General features: G+C 27.4%; 2 protein-coding genes across 2 annotated transcripts; one reads left to right on the forward strand and one right to left on the reverse strand.

Annotated features, from left to right (window-relative positions):
* Window positions 1-11,627: 11,627 nt before the first annotated feature.
* Window positions 11,628-13,702, reverse strand: Fnta (farnesyl transferase alpha). The gene is made up of 5 exons (XM_015333535.2): window positions 13,414-13,702; window positions 12,910-13,264; window positions 12,634-12,834; window positions 12,361-12,544; window positions 11,628-12,272 (listed from the first exon to the last, which is right to left on the reverse strand). Exons 1-5 carry the CDS (start codon window positions 13,559-13,561, stop codon window positions 12,177-12,179), a joined length of 984 nt encoding a protein of 327 aa, XP_015189021.1. The 5' UTR covers window positions 13,562-13,702; the 3' UTR covers window positions 11,628-12,176.
* A 25-nt stretch (window positions 13,703-13,727) lies between these two features.
* Window positions 13,728-14,826, forward strand: mRpL52 (mitochondrial ribosomal protein L52). The gene is made up of 4 exons (XM_015333534.2): window positions 13,728-13,942; window positions 14,094-14,163; window positions 14,240-14,372; window positions 14,460-14,826. Exons 1-4 carry the CDS (start codon window positions 13,897-13,899, stop codon window positions 14,631-14,633), a joined length of 423 nt encoding a protein of 140 aa, XP_015189020.2. The 5' UTR covers window positions 13,728-13,896; the 3' UTR covers window positions 14,634-14,826.
* Window positions 14,827-14,980: the final 154 nt, after the last annotated feature.

Raw genomic sequence — 14,980 nt, forward strand, 5'->3', positions numbered from 1 at the left:
TTCAAAATAAACGGCTCATATGTTCCAATTCTTTTTTTGTTTAGTTCATTGTCATAATTATCAGAATACATACATGAATTCGTTAATGTGATGGTAATTGTGATAAAATGACCTAACCTAACTAAAACAATTATTTCAATTTATTTAATAATTTATTTCTAATATATATAAATAATTTTAATATAAAAGAAAATCATAAAATTGTATGTTCCAATTTTTTTTTTGTTTAGTTCATTGTCATAATTATCAAAATACATATACGAATATGTTAATGTGATGATAATTGTGATAAAATGACCTAACCTAAATGAAAAAAATGATTGAAATTTATTTCTAATAATCTATAAATAATTTTAGTATAAAATAAATTAGAAAAAATATAATTATTACAATTATATGACTTAATTCCAGTGTCATCATTACCTTGGCACAAATATGTAAATGTAATTGGTAGAATTTTTGGTATGTCAGGTCAAAACGGGTAGATGTAGAAAGACTCGTACGATTTTTAATGACAAGTTGTTGTGTGCAATTTCGCCTACAAATTAAATGTGCGAAAATTAATTAAAAAAAAAAAAAAAAAAAGAAAGAAAGAAAGAAAGAGAAAGAGAGAGAGAGAGAGAGATAGGAAGAATGTGTGTGCGTGTGAAAAAGTATGAGAGGAATGTAATAAAAAGAAACGAGTATCATAGCGAAAATAAAAAAAAAATATATATATATATGTATATTTATTCAATATATATATATACATATATATGTGATTAAAATGCGTGAAAAAGATATAAAAAAGTAAAAAAAAAAAAAAGAAATTAATCGGTAAATCTCGTTTCGCTGCCAAGTATATAGGACAAAGAAAAAAAGATATTAAAAATAAAATAAACAAAAGAATAGTAAAAATAAATGAAAGGAAGAAATGAATAAAATAAAAGTTTTAAAAAAAAGAGGCTATATAAAAGAATGCAGGGGATTTATTGTTTCTAATAATTATATTAAAAAATAGTTAGGGTAATAAGTTAGATAGGAGGTAAATGACATAAAAGCATTTATTTTTGTGAAATGGTGAAAAAAAAAAAAAGCAAGCGTTATTCCTCGATAAGAAATTTTTTAGCTCGTAAAGACTGCGTGCTGCTAAAGATAAAATTTGAATGGAAATAAAAATACAAAAAGTGAAAGAAACAGAAAGAAAGAAAAAGAAAAAGAGAGAAAGATAAAGAGAGAGAGAGAGAGAGAGAAAATATGGGACATGGAAAACGGCAAAAAGGGTCGGTGAATTTTCCACTCGAATGTTATTCGATCAAAAAAATAAAAAATAGGAAGAAAAAAAAACACAGAGAGAGAAACCGCGCGCATAATTGTTAAATATGATTCACACACACACACACATACACAATATTAAATATGTGAAAGCTTTCGTCGAGCGGTCGCCGATCGATTAGCGGAAAATGGACCAAGACGAGGACGAGTGCAAATGATGATTAACTTCCACAGAAATTATAATAAATGCGTATATATATGTGTGTGTGTGTGTGTGATTCATTATATTGTTAATATATTATTTTATTTATTTTATTTTGCATAATACTTCTTTTATTTTAATTCAAAAATGGACAGATTTTTCCAATAAATATATATATATTAGATCTACCGGAAAATTCTGTCTATTTTTATAATAAAATAAAATAAAATAATAAATTATTTCTAATTTAAACAATTAATTAATTTAATTACATTTAAACTCTTGTCAACATGGTAGCAATTTGTATACTCCATTTTAAAAAATGGGGCCTTACACCTAATGACGAAAAATTGACCTAATATTTGCTTGAACGAACAGAATTTTTAGGTAAATCTAATATATATATATTGTCGATTTGACATGAAATACTTCATATATATATTATACCAATGTATGTGTGTGTTTTTATGTATATTTGATCTTTTTCCAATCACTGCCTACTTCTGGTTAACTATAAATTAAGGAAAGGTAATTAAAAACGATTGAAAGAAAAATAGAAGAAAAATTTGAACTCAAGAGAGGATTATAAATGAAACAAAAAAAAAGATCAAAGTTTCAACTCAAGTGTTACGTGCACGAGATATATAGGGGGTCTGAAAAATAATGAAAATTTTTCTTTACTGACAAAAAACATTTATTTATTAAAGAAATATTAAATACAAATCAAGAAAACATTTATTCATCATTTTCTAATACTTTTTGTTTTACGTAAAGGAAATTGCTCAATTCCCTTTTTGAGAGGTCCATTTTTCATTGACACAAACTAAATGTGAGTGAAACTCATCGAAGAAATTTTGATTACTTTTCAGTACCTTTAATATATTTTTATTTATTACTTAAAAAAAAAAAAAAAAAATTCTTTCGAAACAGGAGAGAAGTTCTTTATTTCACTATTCGTTTTTTTTTTAACAAATGTTAGAAGTTGTCTACAAAAAAAAATTGCAAAAGAAAATTTCCCGGCCTTTAGTCGTTGATAGAATCGAGAAAAATAAAAATACGTACGTACGAACGATATAAAAGTAAGAAAAAGAAACGAATTAATATTGTTAATCGATTTTTAGCAGCGCCTATAGTTTTAGAGCATAAGATATTTACGTGTACTACTACTACTACTAATAATAATAATAATAATAATAATAATAATAATAATAATAATAATAATAATAATAATTTAATACTATTTTGAGATAAACATCGAATGTTGTCTCATATCAACTCGATCACTACCGCATGTCTTTGAAGATTAATTAAACATAAGTGTAAAGAACCGGGAAAACAATAAAATAAGGGTTCAAGAAAAAAGGGTGAGGAGAAAGTAAAAGATCGTAAAAGAAGATTTAATTAAAATTAGGAAAACAACTAGAGTCAGTGAAGGGAACTAATTACGTCGTCTAGATATTTTCGATTAAAATCTTGTGAAAAACAAAAAGAAAAAAAACCCATACGAAAAAGAAATTTGTAAAAACAAGAAAAAAATACAGAAATTAACACTTTGACAGTCGAAGAAACGTACGTAAGTTCACAAGCAAGCTGTAATCGGATAACAAAAGGAGGCCCTGACGCAACCCTGACGCACCCCTGACAAAACCTGACGCAACCTTAAAAAACAATAAAGAAAACCTGACGCAACCCTGACAAAACCCTGATAAAATCCTGACACAACCTTGACAAAATGTGCCATCAGCAACTCTGACGCAACCCTGGCACAATTCTGAAATAATCCTGAAATAACCCTGACATAATCCTGACGCAGCCCTGATACAACCCTGATCCAACCTTGATAAAATGTGTAGGCGGCAACTCTGACGCAATTCTGACAAAATTCTGACATAACCTTGAAATAACCCTGACATAATCCTGACGCAACCCTGACAAAATATGCCGATGGCAACCCGAACGAAATCCTGACGCAACTTTGGCATAACTCTGAAATAACCCTGACGTAACCCTGACACAAAGCATACAAAATGTGCCGGTGGCAAGCGCAACTCCTTTTTCAAAACGTGTGGCCGTCAAAGTGTTAAAATAAAGATGGTGGGTGTATATTAGATAATTAGATGATATTATATCGATATACTTTCTTGTCCATAATCTCTTTGGTCGAAAAATGCGATAGATCGAACACACACACACACATACAAATACAAACACACACATAGACAGTAGCAGATACACGCGAACAAACAGCGGATTTTCGCTTTTATAAATTCTGACGATTGATTAAATATTTTGAAATGGTTCGATGAGTTTAGCATTGAAAAAATAAATTTTTTTTACACCAAATTAAACTGACCTAATAAGAGATTGAAAAAAAAAAAAGAAAGAAAAATAAAAGGAAAGAAAAAGAATAATAATTAATTTGTCGTTAAAAACGTTGATAATCTTTGTAACGTTAGACCAAGATTATTAACCAAGGATAATAATGATAATAATGATAATATTACAAAATAATAAATAATAATAATAATAATAATAGTAAATAATAATATTAAATGAAAAAGGTGGTAAAATGGAAGATTTCCATTACGTGTTAGCTCTTATCATCTATTATACTTCACTGAAGCTAATATGTTCATATTGATCATGCGTATTTGCTACTTAACACGTTCCCTGCCATGCTGTTTATGAGAACATGTCATTTCTAGGCCACCTGTATCGTTTTTGATACACTCTAACAAGTTTAATCATTTTCTATAAATGGGCCGTTTATTTTGAAAGTGATTATCTCTTGTTTCAAGTAAATTAAAGGTTAATCTGTTAATTAAAAAATTTAGGCAAATCATATGAAGTCTAGCAATGATTTTACTGATTTATCAAAATGTCATTTTGTTATATAAATTTGTTTTAGGTTGAATTTGACTAAACTAATGTATATTTACTGGCTGTAAATGGACTTACAACACTTTCAAATTGAAACAATTGTAAAAATGGTTTGATTTCAATTTTGAAAAATCAAATATCATTTAAAATATGCTTTAAATGTCGTTTACTCCAATTTTGTTTACAAATAATGACAAGATATCAAATGGAAGTAGTATTTTTAATTTTAAACGTTAATTACATTGTTAAAATTTCAAGATATTGGTAGTAAATAGGTTGGAACTTAAATAGTGGCAACTATTTATTCACAACCGATAAAAAAGAGTTACATGTTTGCACTTGTTACTGTCCTTCAAAGTAGTCACCAGCGTTGTGTAAAACCCGTTGCCAGGTCTACTGTCTGTCGAATCTCTGGAACAGGTCTGAAACGAATGCCACGAAATGGAAATGGTGTAATCACCATAACTTTCACCATACTGGGGCTCTGACGCACTTTCAACTTTCGCGGCGACCCATAATGACGCCATTCATTGGATTGGCGTTTCAGTTTTGAAGGTTCCAGAGATTCGACAGGCAGTAGACCGCTCTATTCGCACCATCAACAGAACAGGCTCTGCTAACGGTATGCTGCACCTTCCAAATCGCTGGCAACGGATTTTACACAACTACTTTGAAGAACAGTAACAGGTACAAACATGTAACACATTTATAGCGGTTGTGAATAAATAGTTGCCACGATTTAAGTTCCAACCTACGTATTTACTTGTGCTCTGTATATGGCAGGGTTTTGAATTATTCATGATGCACAGGATATAAGGTAATAACTAATTGATATCTTTATATTTTTCATAACTAATAGGTCTGACATCTTGGTACAAAAGCGCCAGGACTATTTTTTCAAATTTGAGCCATTTTTTAGAACGTGTAGGTAATTTACAGTTTTAATTTTTTTGTCCTTCATCGATGTTTTATATAAAATAATGTGTGGTGCACTTTTAAGAAATCCTCATCCAACATATTTGCAACCCAATTTACCTTTTCTCCATTAATGTTTCATTCTTATCTGTTTTTTTGATTGCGTTTTGAAGATTATTTGTTGAAACGAAATTCTCTCGTTTTATTTCATGTAAAATGAATTTATTATGTTTTCTACATTGTGTTATTAAATCATAATAATCCTGTGATTAATGGACTTACCTATTTTCAAAATAAACGGTCCAAATATCTGTTTTTTTCTTTTTTTTTTTTGAAAAATATTGATGAATTTTGTTAAAACAATCAGACTTATTAGGACAATCAATTACAAAAGATTGTCACTCATTTTTGTGGTATTTTATAAACACTATTACGTCACAGTGTTACCTGTAATTACTTTTAAATGTAAAAATGTGAAATTACAAAATTCAACTTGACATACAAATACATTTTAGAGTATACAGGTGACAGGAAACGTGTTAAGTAATACATTTGACTCTGTTTCTCTTATAGAGGATGATATTTTACATATTTAACGTCTAATGTCTCTACAATTAGAACAAATATCTTTCTCTTGTCTGTCGTTTACTCTTAACTCTATCTAAAAGTAATTTAAAATACCTCTCAACACACAGATCTTTTTAAAAAAAAATAAATAAATAAAAACAAAGCATCACGCGTGCACGCACAGTTGTACGACGACGATTAGGATTTTCGATATAAATATAATATTTAAAAAGAAGAAAATGAATAAAAGGAAGAAGGACAAAAAAAAGCACGAATATTTTAAAAACACAAATTGGTTTAAAAAATTCACGAATATAATTATGATCTTTATATTATGTATGTATGTGCGTATGTACAAAACATTTGATTAACTTTCAAATGCAACGTTCACCTTTATCAAGCAACTTCATCGATGTATGTTTATATTTTCTTTTTTAGACTACAGGCCCGACCTAAAAAATCGATGGGTCATCTGATCCCTCAGGAAACCTATATGGGACGATATAGGGGCATAAAATAATAATTTTTAGCACTATGTCGTTACTTGTAAGCTGTCCAATTGAGTGCAGGTGAGAATTAAAAAGCACAAAATAAACGGGTACTTTTTTATCAAATTATTTTGTACGGCATTCTTATCACCGATAGATCCATCGAAAATAATGAGAAAACACGTAGTGCCGTTTAAAAACAGTAGGCCACAAAGTCGAAAAAAATTTTTGATTTTCCGGAAATTTTCCGGGTTTATTTAATCATTTGATTTTGTACGACGTCGGTTTCATACAATTTCAATACCTATTTTAATTGATTATTTCGCAACGCCGTACAAAAATCATGCAACAAGGGAGAAAAATCGAGGGTTAAAATCCACCTTTTTCCATGGGTCCAGGGGGTGATCTGCATGATTTTTGTACGGCATTGCAGAATAATCAATTAGAATAGGTATTGAAATTATATGAAACCGACGCCGTACAAAATCAAATGATTAAATAAACCCGAAAAATTTCCGTAAAATCAAAAATTTTTTCCGACTCTGTGGCCTACTATTTTTAAACGGCACTACGTGTTTTCTCATTATTTTCGATGGATCTATCGGTGGTAAGAATGCCGTACAAAATCATTTGATAAAAAAGTACCCGTTTATTTTGTGCTTTTTAATTCTCACCTGCACTCAATTGGACAGCTTACAAGTAACGACATAGTGCTAAAAATTATTATTTTATGCCCCTATATCGTCCCATATAAGTTTCTTGGGGGATCAGATGACCCATCGATTTTTTAGGTCGGGCCTGTAGTCTATTTCTTTTCCCTTTAATTTTTTCTTTCCCTTTTATTTAACGTATTACTACGATAACAAATGGATCATAAAAAGGGTACATCGTCAAAAACGACGTTTAATAAAAAAAAATCTCAATAACTTTCTCTCTGCTATATAATAAAATGATATCATCGTTATTTATTTATACGATGTTGAAATATAAAATCGATGATGTTGCTTCGAGTATTAATATTTTTCGATGATTCTCCGAGAATATAAAAATGAATATATAAGAAGAAAAAATAAACAAATCTTAAGGAAGATAATGAAGAGGAGAATTATAATGATTAAAAAATATTAACACTAAACGTACAATGATCAGTCAAATGACCGTGTTAATGTAATTTGTAAAAATAATATTATTTGTAACAAAAATTCGATAAAAATTCATAAAATTGTACATTATTCATTTTGAAAAAAAAAAAAAAATCCAATTGTCTAAAAAATTTCATTCTATATGAAATTATATAATATATATATATATATATATATATATATAATAAATCTCTGTATGTTTAGTGTTAAAGCAGGTACAAATTGAGCGTGTATTATCTTATATATTTAATCTAATTACTCGTGAGAAACACACACACACACACATATACTCTCTCTCTTTCTCTCTCTCTCTCTCTCTCTGTTAGGAAAAAAAAAACAGACACACAAAAAAAAAAGATAAAACATAGAATTGTGAAGATTTATCTATATATATATAAAAAAAAAAAAAAATTCTATCTCCTTCTCGAAGTTAGTTAGCAAAAAGAAGTATAACTCGATTATTGAGATGAAAAACTTGACTTCCCTATGATATCTTTTGTACACACGTTATCTTGCTGGACAGAAAAGGAAATGAAATAAAACTTCGACTCCATCCTTCGATAGGGCCACGAGAGAACTAATTCAAAATGGGATTATTTGCAACAACAACTACAAAAAAAAAAAAAAAAAAAGAAAAAAATTGCAAGTAAAAGAAAAATTTAAAAAAAAAAAAAAGGTCTACGAAGAAAAAAAATCTATAAAAAAAAAAAAAAGAAAAAATAAAAATCGTTAAAACGATCTCGAATGTTTCTACAATCGAAGGAATATTAAATGATCGGGCTGTGCTTGTAAAATGGATGACAGATGGTCCAAACATAGACTATTTATTATAAGGGGAAACATAAACGAGAACTTAAAAAGAATAGCCTAACAATTTTTTTTTTTTTAATACTCGCCACGTATTAAATGCAAGGAAAAAAAATAATCAACAAAAGATATATCAAATAGAATGATTAATAAAATACATTACAATAAAAAAGAAATAACATGAAAATATGTTTACAATCAACGATATTGTTAATACTTTCTTAAAATTATTATTAACAAAATATGTAAAAACACAAAAATAAAAGAAGAGAAATGAGAGAAGATTTTCTTTTTTTTTGCTTGTAATTTTATACGTGGCGTGTATCTAAACACTATAAATAATAATAATAATATAGACAGAAATCACTATACGATGTTAAATATGACGGATTTTAAACGAAAGATTATAATAGAAATAATAATAATAATAATGATGATGACATTGATAATGATGATGATGATGATGATGATGATGATGAAGATGATAATAATGACGATGATGATTATAATGATGATTATAATGATGATTATAATGATGATTATGATGATGATTATGATGATGATGAGGAACACGAGGATGAAAGAATATTCAGATAAGAATATATTTTCAATGTAAATCCAGTATGTATACATATATATATATCATGTATATATATATATTTGTATAAATCTGAGATAAGACTACGTATCTCATAGATTCAACGTGTCTTGTCGTTGTAACGATGGAAAGAACCTTTGCGCATCTTCGAAGAGACATCGCTCATTTTAAATCGATTTAACAAAGAAAATACATATGAGCCGTTTATTTTGAAAATGACCTTACTCCATTTACGAGTTTGTTTTCAAGGCCATTAAAAATATACTAACGAGTTATACTGCTTAAGTGTACCTAAGGATGTTCAATTTATAGTTCCTATTAAAATAGTGACAATTAATATGCGTTTTCTTAGCAAGAATGGAGTTAGGCTATTTTCAAAATTAACAACCAGATTCATTATAAAATTTAAAGGAGCTCAAATCCATTCAACATAATTTAAGATGCTTCAAATTGAAAAATACAATACTCAATTTATTTGACATATCCTTAAAACACTTCAGAAACATAATTTTATGCGATTGAAAACATTTTTAACTACATCAATTACAAAACAATTTACTGCTCATTTATATTTTGAGTGTGTAAAAGGGATTTGAAGAAGTCATGATATATGTCGTAATAGGTGCATTATGTCCTTGAATTTTGCTGTTGTAATTTGTCTGATATTTTCATACAGTGATGTCAATATAATATTGTCCAGCTTTTTTGGTCTACCCAGACGTGGTAATAAATTCAGGATTTTCAAATTTTCATTCTCATTCATCGATGTCTTATAGAAAAATTGATAGGGTTCATTTCTGACAAAACGTATTCAAGCATATTTTTAACCAGTTTATCGATTCTCGGTTAGAATTCTGTACCTTTTTAAAAATTGCCTTTTCTAATAATTTTGTTCATTAAAAAATCTTCTTGTTTCATTTCATTTACAATAAAGTTATTAACTTTCCGGTACTTTCTGATATTATAATAATCTTTGGGGGATAAACGGTAAATAATTTTTGTTTAATGACATTTCTACCATGCCAAAATCTCTATCATTACGAGTAATTACAGACAATTGGAAAATAATAGTTGACAATTGGAGTGAAGCCACTTTCAAAACAAACTTTTTCATCGCTTCATTTATCAGCAAATTTTCGTGTTAGAAAATTTGAATTATTTTTAATATATTAGTAACAAATTTCTTTAGAATAAAAAGATCATGTAAAAGTGTAACTATTACAGTTGCTAACTTGATTTTCTTTGGAAAATGGAATCAGGCTACTTTCAAAACAAACTTTTTCATCGTTTCATTAATTAGCAAATTTTCGTATTACAAAGTTTTCATGATTTTGTAATATAGTAGTAACAAATTGTTTAAGAATGAAAAGATCATGTAAAAATGTAACTATTACAGTTGCTAACTTGATTTTTTTGAAAAATGGCGTCAGGCCACTTTCAAAACAAACTTTTTCATCGTTTCATTAATCAGCAAATTTTCGTATTATAAAGTTTTCATGATTTTGTAATATAGTAGTAACAAATATCTTCAAAATGAAGAAATCATGTAAAAATGTAACTATTACAGTTGCTAACTTGATTTTCTTCGGAAAATGGAATCAGGCTACTTTCAAAACAAACTTTTTCATCGTTCCATTAATTAGCAAATTTTCGTATTACAAAGTTTTCATGATTTTGTAATATAGTAGTAACAAATTGTTTAAGAATGAAAAGATCATGTAAAAATGTAACTATTACATTTGCTAACCTGATTTTTTTTGGAAAATGGAGTCAGGCCACTTTTAAAATAAACGGCTCATATATATATATATGAAATATATCTAACATAAATGCAAATGAAAGAAATAAAGCGAAGGTCCATTCGAAAAAAAGAAATAAAATTGCGCAGAGGAATAATCGTTTGAATGTTGATTGTTAAATGTTAGGATAGATGAACCGTGCTTTAGGATCCCCTCTCAACGAAAACAAATCTATGCTGAGAGCTTCATTTTAAATTGCATTACTATTATTATTATTATTACTGATATTATTATTATTATTATTGTTATTATTCCGCGGTTTTGTATAAATAATATGATCGTCGGTAAAAACGAAGCAGCGATCTAGCGTTGGTTTTGTTTTTGTTTAACAAATAACGTAATATTTGCTAAAAAAAAATAAACATCTTTTTATAAATACGTATTTTGTTGAACATACTTTGCAATTGATAAAAATTAACGAGTAAATTAGACGAATCAAGGTAATTTAGACATTTTATTTGTACATTTATATTTATTCTCTCTTATTTTTCTTTTTTCTTTTTAAATAATAGTTCGTAATGCTACTCATCAGATAAGATTTCGAATGATAGATAAACAAAAAGTGTTGTGTTTTTTATATTATCAACATACGTTAGCCGAAATAAATAGAAATTTTGAAAATAAAAGTATGCTTTCCTATATCATTAGGGTATCGTTAGATCCTACAGGAAGGAGGGCCAGTAACTAATGAAAAAGATTTCAAAATGTGAAGAATAATGAAATGAAATGATACAAATTCTCATATCTAGACGTAAAAGCGAATCGTCCGGCTCGAGCAACACAGTCACTGCCCGTCGCTTGTCCGCAACGAAAATCGCTTCTCGTTTCAGACGATCCGCTACTAATTGCCTTGAAAAAAAGGCACATGTGTAACTATTTTGAGATGGAAAGAAAGAAAAAAAAAACAAGAAAAAGAAACGTCTCACGTTTTTTAGTAACAAAGCCTCGGTTTAATAAGATTTCTATAAGTTTAGTAAAAAAAAAAAAAAAAGGGTACTATCAAATTTAGCATCCCTTTTTGATAATAGAAATGCTATATTAAAAACGTGTCTTAGGTTTTTATGATTAGTTTATGCAAACGCCTAGCTGTTTATTATAATGAATGATTATTGCCAATTAATTATGTATTATACACGGGAATCTGTAACTATTTTATAAATAAATAGATATTAATGTTCGTCACTGCACACTATATTGTCTCTCCCAAAGATTCCACATTTTTCTTTTGGTTTAATGATATATTTTGTTGTCTCAATGTAAACTTTTTATACGGGCTAGGTTTGTTGCATCTTTTTTTATTTGTTGAAAATTAAAAAAAATTAGATATTTCGATAAACATAAGACATCTTAAATTTATATCTTGTAAAATAAAATAATCTTGTGATCATATTAAGTCTTAATATATACATCTTATCATTGTTAAAGATAAAAGTCAATTTATAAAAGTTTCAATAGTAAAACTATATAACGATTACCTATATAAACCTCTTGATAAAACCACAAGAATAGATTTTAAAAATATTATTACAGAGTTTCTAACTTTTGTAATAACTGATTGCCAATAAAATTCCAGTATCGTTTCCTTATCTTATCGTGTTTTTCAGATAGCTCTTTGCACAACTATAAATAATATAAATATCAAAATGAAGTTAATATTTATTCAAGGAATATAATTAAACGATGTATATTCGTATTTTTCAAATATTACCTTAAGAGCATTGTTAATGTGAAATATTGATTCAGGTAATTCGTCATTTACAGGACTTTCCATAGAAATATCAATGATACATGCTAACAAATGATTGGTCCGATATCCTTCCTCGTAAAGTTCTACACATTTTTTACGTACTTTGTCATTATGAACTAAACCACCACTTTGTTGCATAAGAACACTAAAAGAAAGAGAGAGAATAACATATGACATACATAATGATACAAGTAAGTAATTATAATCAGATTAAATAAGAATCAAATATGATACCCTCTAAGATAATTCCAGGCACTTTCATTTGCTTTAACTAAAGAAATTTTCTTCAAAGCGAAATCAACTTCTTTGTCGATGACATTAGGCTCAAACTTAGTTGTATTACTTATAACAAAAAACCGTTGATTCCACGCAGAATTATTTCTAACGTCCTCCGTTAACAACTCTTCTACATATTTCAACTCTTTCTCATATAAACTGCAATTAAAGACAATGTGTTATAATTTATAAGAAAGAAATGATAAAAGTAAACAATTGACAATTTAAACTAACTTAAACGTTTTAATACACCACTGACGATGTTGCCAAGCGTGATAATTTTTAGCATCCTTTTTTAAGATAAACTCAGTGAATTGTAATTCTTCTGATGCATTTTTCAACCACTCGACGATAACTTTTCTGTGATACCAAACTTGATAATTCTTGGAATTGTGTTCAATAATTTTATTGATATATTTCAACTCTTCTTTCAAATCTTTTCCTAAAGCTTTAAGTATTTCTCTTCTGTATTGCCACACGGTATAATTCGCAGGATTCAACCAAATACAATCTTCCGTCAATCCTAATGCACGTTCAGACTTTTCACCAGATTTTAAAATTGCTCGAAAATAATCATATGAATCTTTAACTGCAAATTAATAAATGATACACATAAACAAAGTATATATGTGTAATAGTAAACATACATATATAAAAAAATGATAAAGAAAGATTTGAATTTTAATATTAAATTTAAATAACATTTGAAATTAATCAATTTTGGAATATATAACTTACATTTTTCTGAATATGCAATAGCAACAATTGGATTAGGACCATCGTCTTGAGATAAAGGAGTAACATCATTCCATTCCTCACGATCTTTGTATAAAACCCATTTTTCTTCTTCTCCACCAGTTAATTCCTCGTCCGAACTATCAGACATATTTTAACTTCATAAATTCAATATACTTAAGAAGAAAAGTTTTTATTCAGTCTTTATTAACAATTGTAGGCTCACTTAGTGGTTAGTGAACAACACGAACGAAGCGCCATCTACAATTATTGATATTCCTCGGGAACTAACCTGAATCTAAAAGCGACATCGTGTGTTTCTTTCAAATAGTGTAATTACTTTTTAATAAAAACAAATATTTTAAATTTTATTTTATTAATTACAATAAGAGTGACAAATTATAACATAAATAATATATTAATGTGTTATTAGAAAAAAAGATTTAAATAATTATCAATATTTAAATAATTATCAAAATTATCAAAATGTTAACCAAAATATCAAAAATACTTATCCGTAATAATTATGCAAGTTAGTATACAAATGTTATTATTTATTACAATAAAAAATAGAAAATACTTTTATATATATGATATGCATATATTTAATTTATGTATATTAATTCATAATCTATTCTATTATTAATGACAGGTTTTAAGGTTATTATTTTATTTTATTTTAGGTTTGTATATCATCAACAATGAATTTCATACATCTTACATAAATTTATTAAAACAAGATTGGAGAATGAAGTAAGCTATTCTTTTTCGTTAACTGTTTTCTATTTTTAATTCTATTTCTATTTATTATATATGTTTATTATAACAGAAAAGGATTAACTGAAAATCCAAATGCATTTGGACCTTTAACAAATAAACCAGATTATACGTTTCTTGATGGAAGACCTACACCTTTTGGAGTTAAACAAAAAGCTCGTATGATAAAACAAAAAGAATTCGTCGTGTGTATATATTATATTTATAATAATTTTTTAATTATTTCTTAATACAAAAATATATAAACTTTTTAATAATGTTCGGTGTTGTAGGAAAAAATTCATAAATTAGTTGGAGAAATAGATTATGCGGTTGAAAGACATAAAAGATTGCAACAAGAAAAAGAGGAAGAACAACAACAAATTCTTGCTAACAAATTAAAACCAAAAGGAAATCTTTTATTAAAAGCAGGAGAATCTACTTCACAAGACATAACAGAGAAATAAACAATTTGTAGAAATAATATACCACACACACATTGATGTTTAAATATAAATTAAAGATAATTTATATGTCAACACAAACTGATTAAGAATATTAAAAGTTTGTACAATTTATATAGGATAGATAAAATGAAATATATGTTATTAATATAAAGAAATGTAAACAATTATTATATATATATATACATATATTGTATATAGTGATGATTTTTATTTTATTATTAATATGGTTGAATAATTTTTAAAAACTTTAATAACCTAAAAATAAAAATAAAAATCTTAAGAAATTCTGTGAAATATGATTGGTCGTTCAGAAATATTTAATGAATATATGTTGGTTATGATTGGTT

This window comes from Polistes dominula, unplaced genomic scaffold (assembly GCF_049000335.1).
Source record: "Polistes dominula isolate Pdom_NZ unplaced genomic scaffold, Pdom_raw_medaka contig_84, whole genome shotgun sequence".
Classification (NCBI taxonomy): domain Eukaryota; kingdom Metazoa; phylum Arthropoda; class Insecta; order Hymenoptera; family Vespidae; genus Polistes; species Polistes dominula.

Bases quoted from the DNA above. Each gene is read 5' to 3' on its own strand.
- Fnta (XM_015333535.2), bottom strand. From the start codon at position 13,561: ATGTCTGATAGTTCGGACGAGGAATTAACTGGTGGAGAAGAAGAAAAA. The intron at 13,265-13,413 runs GTAAGTTATATA...ATTAATTTGCAG, and splicing joins TATTGCATATTCAGAAAAAT to TTAAAGATTCATATGATTAT. The intron at 12,835-12,909 runs GTTAGTTTAAAT...CTTTAATTGCAG, and splicing joins TGGTGTATTAAAACGTTTAA to TTTATATGAGAAAGAGTTGA.
- mRpL52 (XM_015333534.2), top strand. From the start codon at position 13,897: ATGTTAACCAAAATATCAAAAATACTTATCCGTAATAATTATGCAA. The intron at 13,943-14,093 runs GTTAGTATACAA...ATTTTATTTTAG, and splicing joins TATCCGTAATAATTATGCAA to GTTTGTATATCATCAACAAT. The intron at 14,164-14,239 runs GTAAGCTATTCT...TTATTATAACAG, and splicing joins AAACAAGATTGGAGAATGAA to AAAAGGATTAACTGAAAATC.